The sequence below is a fragment of the Trachemys scripta genome, chromosome 9 (genome assembly GCF_013100865.1).
Source record: "Trachemys scripta elegans isolate TJP31775 chromosome 9, CAS_Tse_1.0, whole genome shotgun sequence".
Classification (NCBI taxonomy): domain Eukaryota; kingdom Metazoa; phylum Chordata; order Testudines; family Emydidae; genus Trachemys; species Trachemys scripta.
The window spans coordinates 55,999,941-56,011,667 of record NC_048306.1 but is presented as its reverse complement, the minus strand read 5'-3'; the positions used below and the strand labels follow the sequence as shown (position 1 = coordinate 56,011,667).

Sequence of the window (11,727 nt, the reverse complement as noted above, 5' to 3'; positions counted from 1 at the left end):
ACTGATCTCCATTATATCCCCTGCCCCCCCCCATACCTATGCATCAACCAGGGCTGATTTCCATCACACTCCTTTCTCCCTCCTCGCAACATCCCTCACCCCAACCGGGCTGATCCCCATTTCTCCCCCCATCTTCCTGTACCAATCCAGGCTGAACTCCAGCTAGAACCTAGATTCCAGTACCCTCTTCCTACACCAGGGTATGTGACTGAACTCTCAGCATCCCTTCCCTCTGCCTCCTTCCATGTACTGGAACTGAGATGCATTCATCCTCTGTCCTCCCTACTCTATACAGACCTGAGCTGAACCCCAGCCAGAATATTTCTCTCTCTCTGTGTCTCACACACACACACACCTGCTCTGAGGCTGGCTCTGTCCTTGCACAGGGCTAAGCTCAGTCGGTGATGGGATCCCATACCCCAGCTCCGGGTGGAATCAGGGGAGGTTACTGCTCTCCTGCAGGGCCAAAGCCTCCACTCCCAGTGCTCAAAGACAGCTCCTGTGGCACACAGGAGTTTTTTGGAGAGGAAGGAGTGTGCCTGCCCGATGGAGGTGAATCGTAGGGTAGTTCTGAAAGATACACACTCAGGATCCCTAAATAGTGTGTCTTGCTGGCCACTGATGCTGGTAAGTGCCAGAGCCCACTGGTGTATATGGAAGCTGGGTGTATCAAATGCTTGGGCTGAGGGCAGCTCGACTGACAATGCCTGACTCTATATTTCTCTCCCAAAGAGAATCCCCTTCCACAGCTGGACCAGTGCTTATCCCTGATGAGAGCCCTGTGCTCCCAGAGTGCCCTGCTGCTCTCCCTGAAACCCTGCAAATGATCCACCCCATGACAACTGACTCCTGGAAAACCCTCATTGAACAAATAGGTAAGGGCCATGTTTGTTGTGCCATAAACTTATGGGCTGCCTAAGGCATGGTGCTGTCTGACAGAAATACTGCCCCTATTAACCCAGGTAATGTTCCTAGATTTCTAGAGTGCGAAGTCTTTGCTCATGCATTTCTGATGAGTGAAGACGCTGAATATAAATAAGAGAAAATAGTTCAAACATTTACATAAAACCTGTCAGAACTAAATTTGGCCTGAAATTTGTACGAAGTGGTTCAAGTAGGTTCTTTTCTAGCCTTTTAATCTTGGGGCAGTATTTATATTAGTTAAAGATACCATCCATTTAAGATTCTTCTGGATGTTAGCTCCTTATTGTTCAGGTTGCCTGAACCTTGAAAGCAGCAATAATTGGAGAGCAAAAATGAATCTCCCTAATAGCAGTCATGTGCCACCCTCCGCTGCCCTCAAGGTGTGAGGGCACAAGAAGTGGAAAAAGCTCCCCACAGGAGAGAGCTTCTCATCAGCCATCAATCGAGATCTTCACTGGATCCCAACATAGTTTATTATTATCAATCATTTATGATAGAGTAGCACCAAGAGGCCTTATCAGGACTCTGCTGTGCTAGGTGCTTTGCAGGGAGAGCAAGAAACAGTCCCTGCTCCAAAGAGCTTACATTTAAATAGACTAGACAGATAAATAGACAAACAAAAACAAAAAATGAAAAAACAAGACATCTTTGCTATCTTTTTAAAAACTAAATTGGGGTATTCCCCCGACTTCCATTTTCCAGATGCTCCAGCCATCGCTGATCTAGTGTGCTTTTCTTCCACCCTGGCTACTCCACAGAGGTAGATAAGGAAAAGACCAAATAAAAACAATCAAAAAGTGCCTACAAGCTAAAGATATCTAAAGGCAAACCCTTTCAGTTCATGCAATCCAGTCACTCGTCTCTACAGGAAGCAGTGGGAGATTCCTGTCTCCTCCAGGGCTTCCTGGGGATGGGAGCATGGACCAGGATTGCAACACAGCCACTTTTACACTAAATCTAAATAAATACTGTTCTTTCAACAAAAATTTCAAAATACAAACTCAACATAAAACCCCTTTGAAAAAAGCAACACGTTATGTATATACACATTCAACCTCAAACGCAAATCCACATATTTACTTAACTTTATTATAAATACACTTTCCTATTAAGTATATTATTTGGATTACAGTAGCACCCGGAGGCACCAATTCGAATCAGCACCAAATTGAGCTGGGGCTGAACAAACATACTATAAGAGAGACAGTCCCTGCCTGAAAGAGATTATAAACTAAAGATCTGATCCTGTAATCTGATTCATGTGGATGGAATACTGCACCTGTGTGGAACCCCAGTGGCTTTGTCAGGCAGTGTGTGTCCACTCACATAAATCAGTTTTCAGGATTGAGGCCTAACTAGGGAGAAAATGCAATACAAATAGGAGTGTGGACAGAAGGAGGAAGGCAAGTATGAGAATAAGAGGAACCCAAAATTGCATATATTGGGGTGGCCAAGAGCCATATGCAGCTCTTTTACAGTTAAAGTGCGGCTCACGGAGCCCCCCACACCCTCCCATTCTCTGCCTACCAGACGGGGGCAAAGTTTGGGGCTTCTGCCCTGCGGCGGGATGGTGGGGCTAGGGGCTTCTGCCAGTGACGACTGGTACCTGATGAGGTTTGCCCCCCTCTAACAGCTTAAGTCTTGCCCCCATGCTCCTCCCTTACCCTGAACGGTCCTCCCTGCAGATCCCAACTGTTTGCCGCTGCCTCTCCCCATGACTGCAGCGCCCAGCTTGCCAGCTCCAGCAGCTGCCGTGCAGGGAGGATGGCCCAGTGGCACCAAGTGACTGAGCAGGGCCATCAAATCCTGACAAAAATCTGGGGGATGGTATGTGATTCCATGGGCCCTCCCAGGTGTCACCTCTGGCTTCTGCCCAGCAGGGAGTGGTTCTCCCGGCTTCAACCCTGCAGGGTGTGCCTGCTGGGGCTTGGGGCTTCAGCAGGAGCAGGGCTGAAGCCCCAAGCCCGGACAGGCGCCTCCTGTGGGGTTGAAGCTTTGAGACCCCCTCCCCACAGGGCTGAACCCCGAGCCCAGACAGCCACCTCCTGCGGAGCTGAAGCCCTGAGACCCCCACTCCCCGCAGAGCTGAACCACGAGTCTAGACAGGCATCTCCTCCAAAGCTGAAGCCCCAAGATCCCCCTCCCCACAGAGCAGAAGCCTCTAGCCCCACCACTGCACCGCAGGGTTGAAGCCCCGAGCCCCAGCAGGTGCGCCCCAGCTCTTGAACTTTTGAAGATTGTTGTATGCGGCTCAGAGGATCAGAAAGTTTGGCCACCCTTGGGCATATATTCTTAGCTGAATGTATAATTTGGAGACTTCAACGGCTTTTATATTTGTTTGATATTTAAAATAAGTGGACACTATATTCGTGAATCGCTATCGGGCCACTTGCCCAGCATATACAACTTAACTCTCAAAAAAACCCACCAAATAAATACATTATTAAAGCATTAGATTGTCTATTGTTAAGTGAGAAACATCAGTGAATATATTTATCGGATTCTCTTTATAAAGTAATAGTTCCTGAAATGTAGATAACAAAAATATGTAAAATATAACCCCAAAATCCATAGGTCAGAGTTAAGGTTATGATAAAATGCATATCTTTGTACTTGATGAGAATAACATATGTGGTCAGTATAAAATATATGATGTACTTAGCTGTTGATCTCCTTGTCTTTAGGTGGTTGAGCTTTTTAAATTATGTGGTAGGTAATTTAACTGTGGTCACTTAGCAACCCTAACTGGTTTCATAAATGATTTTTTTGTCTTTAATTATGGAGCAGCTGATAGCTGCTCTACAGTTAAGGCTGTATAGCTAAGTTTCTATGTAAAGCTTAATTTAACATCCTCTCTAAAATTCTCTCTCACACACACACACACCAAAAAAAAACATTGCTGGGCCAACGGAAATATACAGACCACACTGAAAGACTTGTGGGGTTATACAAATCAGAGTCTTATTGTATAGTTGTGTTAGACACATATCTGTACTGGCAATGTATGTTAAGAAGGGATAAGGTACACTGACATTCTGAGTTTCTTGTGGTCTCCATCTGAGGCAGATTTAAGATTGTTGGGGTTTCCTATGTGGAAAGGGTTACCTTAACTGGTTCTCTCAAGGTTATGGAGTTTTGTTTTTTTTAAGCATAAAATGTTCTTTTAAGGAATACGTTGGGGTTTGGTGCGGGGGAGGAGTGTAACTGAGCCTTTCCTGATTTTCCCATGTTTGGGTTTTGGAGTTCCATGTTCTGGAGGCATGAAAGGATAAGGTGGCTCTGCTGTACAGCAGCAGCCTTAGCTCCACTTTAACAAAGCTTTGTTATGTGGCAATCCAGTATAAAGTCCAAATAGTGACTCGGAAAACCATGTTGAACAGTTCAGGCTTTGATATCTTGGCAGCCTGGAAGAGATGCTCCAGGACATCAGAGTTCCAGAGGGGAGAGAAGGCTGAAGCCTGTAATGGGCCATCATGGGAAATCTGCTAGAGATTCTGATAAGCTATCAGGCAAAACCCTACAGTTGGTAGTGAGGAGCCTACTTGAACCACCGAGGACATTTACCAGGAGAAGTCTGCAGTTAGGTATAGGGTTATTGATGAGGAGAGGCTGAGCCTTGGAGGATGCTATGGGAAGCTTGAACCAAGGAAGAAACAGAAGGCATTGAGAAAGCTTGAGTAAGCTAGATGCCAGAAGAAGTCCGACAATATTTGTCAGACAAAACAGCTGAATTTTGGGCATAGTTCAGGGATGTAGTGAACAGTTTTAAATTTGCATACGCGCTGCCTGATCTGTTGTCTCCTTCCTGCTGCATTTCTACTAATCTCCCAAGGCAGATGTGCCATTGTAGTCTTAATTTAGTGACAATGTGTTAATGAAACGCTTGATAAAGATGTAAAAACAGCCCTAGACACCAAAACAACCTCATTGCCAAATATCAATCTAGGTACTTATATGGCCCTCATTACCTTAGTGTCTGAGCATCTCAAATCATAATGGATTTTATTTTCACAACACCCCTGTAAGGTGGAGTATTTCATTTTTACAGATGGGGAACTGAGGCACAGGGTAGATTAAATGACTTGTGCAAGGTGCTACAGGGAGTCTGTGGCTGAGCCAAGAACCCAGTGGGACTTTCCAGGTTCCAGTCCACAGCCTTAGGCACTGGACCATCCTTCCTACCCTGCTACAAGAAATGCTGCTCTCAGGAAGCTAAAAATCTGCAAACTGATGTGTGTAAGACATACTTGCCTACACCCCGTTGTACTCTTTAGGAGAAAGATTACCATCAGTCACAGACTGAACAAGGGTCAGCTGCAGTAGGTTAATTATTCCTATATCTCCATTAGTGGGATTTTTCTTTTATAGGCATAGAAGAGGACGAGGTCCTTGCCCATGGGAGTTTACAGTCTAAATTAGATAACATAAGTTAAATTAACAAAACATTGTGGTAAAGGGGGAAAATGAAACTGTAACCAGTGGAGAGACATATTATGAGCTGAATCTCTGAGAACAATCCTCTGTTGTAGAGCCTTGCAACCTAACCCAACAGGACCTGACTACGAGTGTTGGGTTCAGGTTGAGTCTGAAAACAACCCAACCATTTCGGTCTTGAGTTGTGTTGTCTATTATCCCTCCTCCTGCCTCACTGTGCTCTGTATGTGCTGTGAGTGAATGTGCCGAGGAGTCGCAGTACCTGTCATGTTGTTCTGTACCAGATATGGACTGGTCATAGAGCTTGCTTATACGCACCAGCTGTGTTCATCATCAGGGTGATGTTCTACATCGGGTGGGCAAACTTTTTGGCCCGAGGCCACATCTGGGTGGGGAAATTGCATGCAGGGCCATGAATGTAGGGCTGGGGCAGGGAGTTGGGGTGTGGGAGGTGGTACGGTGTGCAGGAAGGGGCTCAGGGTAAGGGGTTGGGGTGGAGGAGGAGTGCGGGGTGTACGAGGGGGCTCAGGGCAGGAGGTTGGGGGGCAGGAGGGGTGTGGAGTGCAGGAGGGGGCTCAGGGCAGGGGGTTGGGGTGCAGGAAGGTTGCAGCAGTGGGCTAGGGGGCTCATGGCAGGGGGTTGGGGTGTGGGATGCAGGAGGGGTTCGAGGTGTGGGCTCCGGCCCAGTGCCATTTACCTTGAGCAGCTCTGGGGTGGCAGCGGTGCGCAGTAGGGCTAAGGCATGCTACCTGCATGCCCTGGCCCCGCGCTGCTCTGGAAGCAGCCCTGTCCCTGTGGCCCCTGGGGGACAGAGGGCTCCGCGTGCTGCCCTCGCCTGCGGGTACCTCCCCCAAAACTCCCATTGGCTGCGGTTCCCCATTCCCAGCCAATGGGAGCTGTAGGGGGCGGAACCTGCAGGCGGGGGCAGCGCGCGAAGACCTCTGCCCCCCATCTTCCCTAGGGGCCAAAAAGACATGGTGCTGGCCGCTTCCGGGAGTGGCGCGGGCCCACAGCGCCACAGGGATGGCAATCCCGTGGGTCGGATCCAAAGCCCTGACGTGCCAGATCCAGCTCACGGGCCGTAGTTTGCCCACCCCTGTTCCCATTCTTACCATTTACAGTATTTACACGGTCATACTGTCTTTGAAGTTCATTATTTCTGTATACCTGAAAAAAACAGACCATGATGACTAGGTAATTATGTCCCCCGAATTTGAATAAATCTGCAGCTAGTCTCTTCCAAGGTCTGTCAGATAGGGGCGTTGTTATTCAAGGTTCTTTGTATTTTGTTTGTCTGTTAGTTCTACAATGTTCACATGCAGATACTTTATTCTTTATGTCTTTGCTGATGCCTGGCCACCACACTGACTGGTTAGCCTGTTTATGGTATTTAATTAATTCTTGATGTTCTTCATGGATGAGGTTTAGGATTTCTCTTCTCATTTTGTTTGGAATGACGATAAGTTGCCTTTAATCATGAGTCCATTTGACTTGCTGAAGTCTTTTGTCACTTCCTTAGTATCCTTTAGATACTTGGGCCAGCTGCCCCAATGTAACTTAGAACTTCCTGAAGTTGCATGTCTGTCGAGGTTGCTTTCCCTGGCGGGAATAGTCTCTTTTCTGACACTAGTTTGTATGTGTCCGCAATATATACATATGCCTTTACGTCATCTTCAAACTCACACGTAGTTGAGTGCGATGCTGGGCTCCGTGACAGAGCGTCTGCTGCTACCAGATTTTTCCCAGGAATATATCTAGCAATTGAGTTGAATTACATTAATCTTAGCAATAGACATTGGCATCTCAGAGGTGCTTGATCAAGATCTTTTCCATTGATGAGTGTTACAAGCAGTTTATGGTCTGTTATCGCTGTGGGTTTGTGGACATCATAGTAATTGAGAACTGGAGCTGTTGAGATAATTTTTTAGCTTTTTGAAGGCAGTTTTTTGATTTGGCACCCCTGGGCACGATGTGCTGGACTTTAACAGTTCATTCAGTGGTTTATCACTGTAGAAAGGTCTTGTAGGTATCGACCAAGATAATTTATCATCCCTGGTGTACATCTCAGTTCTAGTACATTCATTGGTGCATTCAATTCTTGAATTGCTTTCACTTTCTCAGGGCTAGGATTGATTCCATTTTTGTTTGTCTGTCCCAGAAACTTGATTTGGGGCATGCAGAAAACGCACTTTTCCTTGTTTAGCTTCAGACTAGACTGACTGCTTAGGTTAGGACTTCATTGAGGGTTTTGGTGTGTTCTTTCATTGAAGATCCATGTATCAGAATATCACCCATGAAACGTACAACTCCATTTGTGTTTATTAACAGTTCTACCATCTTTCTTTGGAAAATTTCAGGTGCACTGATAATCCCAAAAGATAATCTTTGAAAACAAAATCTCCCAAAGGATGTGATGAATGTAGTCAGTTTAGCATTTTCTTTGGCTAATTTGCCAGCTTTGAGAATACTGTGCCTCCTTTCACTTTTGGGAGGAAGTCATGCAATGTTGGGACTGCTTCATTAAGTCCTTTAAGATCCACACATTCATATTTTTCTTTATAATTGGTACCATTGTGGCACACCATGCTATTGGCTCAGCAATTTTCTCAATTATGCCAATCTGCACCATTCTCTCTAACTCATTTTCCACTTTATGAAGTAATGGATAAGAATCCGGCGAGGGGTATGTACACTATATGGTTCAGCGTTGTCTCAAGTTTATTTGTACTGGATCACCTTTCAAAAGCCCAATATCACCAAATATTCCATTGAGTTCATCTACCTTTCTAACTAAACCCATCATGGCTGCCACACTGTGGCTGAGAAGGGTGTTGGTCTGTGGTCCTTTGATCAGATACACTTGAATGCAAAACTTTAGTCTTTGTAAACTATTTCTGTGATGAACTGGTTCATGCAATTAAGAATACCTCCATGGCTACTCAGAGCTGTGTCAGGTGACTTCAGCTCTGGGAGAGGTTAAAGGTGATTGTGAATCCCTTCTGAGATGACTGGTGAGGGCAGCTCCTAAGTCAATTGTCTTGCTATGAATATTCAGTTTCACTCTCCAGGCAGGCTCTATGTCAATACAAGAGATAGAGTCTGGAAAAAATGGCTCTTGATTCTCTGTAATATGAGCCAACTCCCTGACTGCTTTGGTGCAGGAAACAGATGCAAAATGTGCACATTTCATGCATTTATTATATAGTGTGCCTCTAGCTGGACATGCATCATCTCTTGGGATATGATTTTTTCCACACCTTGTGTGTGTAGGCTGAAATTTGTCCTTCTTTAACCTTGGAGTTCTCTCTCCTTGCCTCAGGGGTTTTATGATAATAACTTAACACTCAAGTGTCTGTTTAAAGTTTCTAAGCAAGTTTCAGGTTTTTCAATTTGCTCCTGTATTTTGTACAGTTTGACTAATTCTGACTGCTTTGCCATCTGTATAGCTGTGCCTAGGGTTAAATCTTTCTTGAGTTGTAGTTGCTCTGAAAGATTTTTATCTGTTAACCCAATAACCAGCCTCTGTCTGATATTTTCATGTTTTTTCATTTCCAAAATTACAGTTTTCAGCCAATGTCTGCAGAGTTCTTATAAAATGTTCAACATTTTCCCTTGGTTCTCAAATTCTCTGATGAAAACATCGTCTTTCATAAACCACATTTTTCTGGGGTATAAAGTATGCATCAAACATAGCCAGAACCCTTTCATAGTCATTTGTGACTGTCTTCAGGAAAGTCAAAAGATTTAAAGATATGGTCTGCTCGCTTCCACATAGCATAAATTAAAAAAAGATACACAGGTATCTTCAGTTTCTTTGAGGAGTTTGTTTGCAATTTGAAATCTTGCAAAATACTGCTTCCAGTCTGTTCATTGTGAAGGTTTGTCAAAGTTGAAATTCTCTGGGGCACTGAAGAATGGCATGGCAATGAGATCCTGCATCCTTTATTGCTGTTCCTTCTGTCTCTATTCTTAGTTTACTCCTGACACCATGTCACATTCTTCTGTACCAGATATGGACTGGTCATAGAGCTTGCTTATACATATGAGATGTGTTCATCATAAGTAGAGCCCTGCAAATCCGCAGGTATCTGCTTTATATCCATGGACCATTTTTGCGGATAGCAGCTCGGCTGTAGATACAGATTTTGTATCTGTGCAGGGCTCTGGAGCTGCAGCACAGACTCACCAGAGCAGGTGGAGGGACTTAGGCTCCCCACAGTGGCCAACACGGCTCTCTCCGACCAGGTTCCGGCTGAGGGGGGTGGGGAGGGGCGCCTTGGAGCCACAGCCCAGCCAGGATAAGAGCCGGGCGGGCAGCTGTGGGGACTGTGGCGGACCCTCCACCTGCCCTGGGCGGGTGGGCCTGAGAAGCCCCAGGTCCGTGTCCCTGCCCCCCAGGCTCCCTGCCCAGGGCAGGCAGAGGGTCCACGCTGCAGTTCCTCACAGCTGGCCACTTGGGCAGGTGGAGGGTCTGCTGTGGCTACCCAGGGCTGTCTGGCTAGGCTCCATGCTGGCCTGGCCAGAGAGGAGATGGGGTGGGGGTCGGGGCGGAAGAAGAGTGGAAGGGGGAGGGGTCCACCCCTGTGAAAAGTGGATGTCCGAGACTCCTCCTTCCCCCACCCTCCGTTCCAGCGCCACTGGTCACTGCTGCGCAGTGTTTAGAGGCCTGCAAATCCATGGATATCTGCAGATATCCATATCCGTGGATGCAGATATCTGCAGACAATTTTTGCGGATCGCAGATCGGATGCGAATACACATTTTTGTATCCACGCAGGGCTGTAATCGTAAGTGTCTTAATGCAGGTATGGCTGAGATTTGTTTAAAACCAAGTATGTTACACACAGCGCCACCTAGTGGCTGAGCAGTACAATACAGTTTAACATTCGATTACAGTGCCTCTTATTTGGCAGCACATACACTCAGTGAAGCTGTGGAGGCTGGCAGTAGTGGGACACGCAGCTACCACAAGGCCGATCCATCAGGCAGGAGGCAGCTGGAGATGGATAGCAAGCCTGAGGCGTGGCGAGCAGGACAAGGTGGCAGTGCTGACACAGGTTCTGGAGGAAGTGTTGGGTTTGGGTCAGGTTGGTTCTGAAAACAACTCAACATTCTCGGGTCAGGTTCAGATTGGCTGTGATCAGCTCTGTCTTAGGTCCAGGGCAGGTTTAAAATTAGGGCCAAGCAGACCTCTGCGAGTCAAACGTGGAATCTATTTCAGGTGGGTGCAGTGAACCAGAATTCATTCCAAATGGCTCCAGGAAACACTAAACTATATATATACTGTTACATACAAAATATTAAAAACCTGCGTTAAGTAAGTTGCAAAATCAAACACTCATAAGTTAGAAATGCCAGGATGAAGGTTGTCTATGCACCTTTAATTCGTCCCCCTTGTGTGTATGCTTTATGATACAGTCTAATTCCATGATCACATACAATTTTCAGTTTTTAATACAAATGGACAAAATGAAGTAAAATAATAGCAGAGAGAGGTTCAAAATGAGAATATATAAAACCTATGACTAGCATAGATGCATTCCACTACTTTAGCCATTTAAATCAATGTGACAACAATTCCATACTTCCACACTCTGATTCTAAGATTTGTATTGTTAAAACCAGCTAATACCTAGACAACCATTGCTCAATAAAACTTTTGTAACAAGAGGTACACGTATCTTTAGTGTAATCTTTGACTCCTCCTCTGTCCCCATATTCAGGGCAATCCCAGATCATAGTTTCTCTCTCTTCAACATCTTAAAAAAATCAATTCCTACCTTTCAGTCCGTCTAAAATGCCTCTCTAGGCCATGATCACCATAGCCTCCTGCTTAACTTTCCTGATTCTCACTTTGCTTCCCTTCAGTCTGTCCCAAAATACTGCGGATAAAATCATCTTCACTTGCTGCTCCAGTTACATTAACTCCCCTCACCTTCCATATCAAGTTCATGCTTCCCATCCTTACCAGCAATACACTTCCCAAGTCCGTCACTGCCTATATCTCTGTTTTCATATTATAGTATATGGCTTTTTGCTGTCTTTGCTCTGCCCAAAGGTCTTCCTACTCATCCTCTTTTCTGTCCTTCTCTCAATATCATGTTCATGCTTTCATACTTTCTCTATGTCTGGAACACCCTCCCCAATGCAGTGCACTAGGTAGGCTTCCCTCTACCTTCAAATCCTTCTTTAAAATGTGTTTCTCTCTCCAACCATACCTATGCTGACACTTCTAAGTTAATTGTAATATTACAGATTTATTAGGAAAAAACTCTACAACACCCTATAACAACTTACCTCTGGTAATCCAAGTCTGTCTATATCTCCCTTACTTTGCCTCTGCTTTTGGGCTGAAGGCTCCTTTGGAAA

General features: G+C 45.6%; 1 protein-coding gene across 1 annotated transcript in view; it reads left to right on the top strand.

The window, feature by feature from the left end:
• The first annotated feature begins 670 nt into the window (after positions 1-670).
• NGEF (neuronal guanine nucleotide exchange factor) overlaps positions 671-11,727 on the top strand; it is a 50,786-nt gene continuing 39,729 nt past the window's right edge. Inside the window, exon 1 of the mRNA XM_034781888.1 lies at positions 671-875. Within this exon, the coding sequence (XP_034637779.1) occupies positions 674-875 (202 nt within the window). The 5' untranslated portion in view covers positions 671-673. The remainder of the gene's footprint in view (positions 876-11,727) is intronic.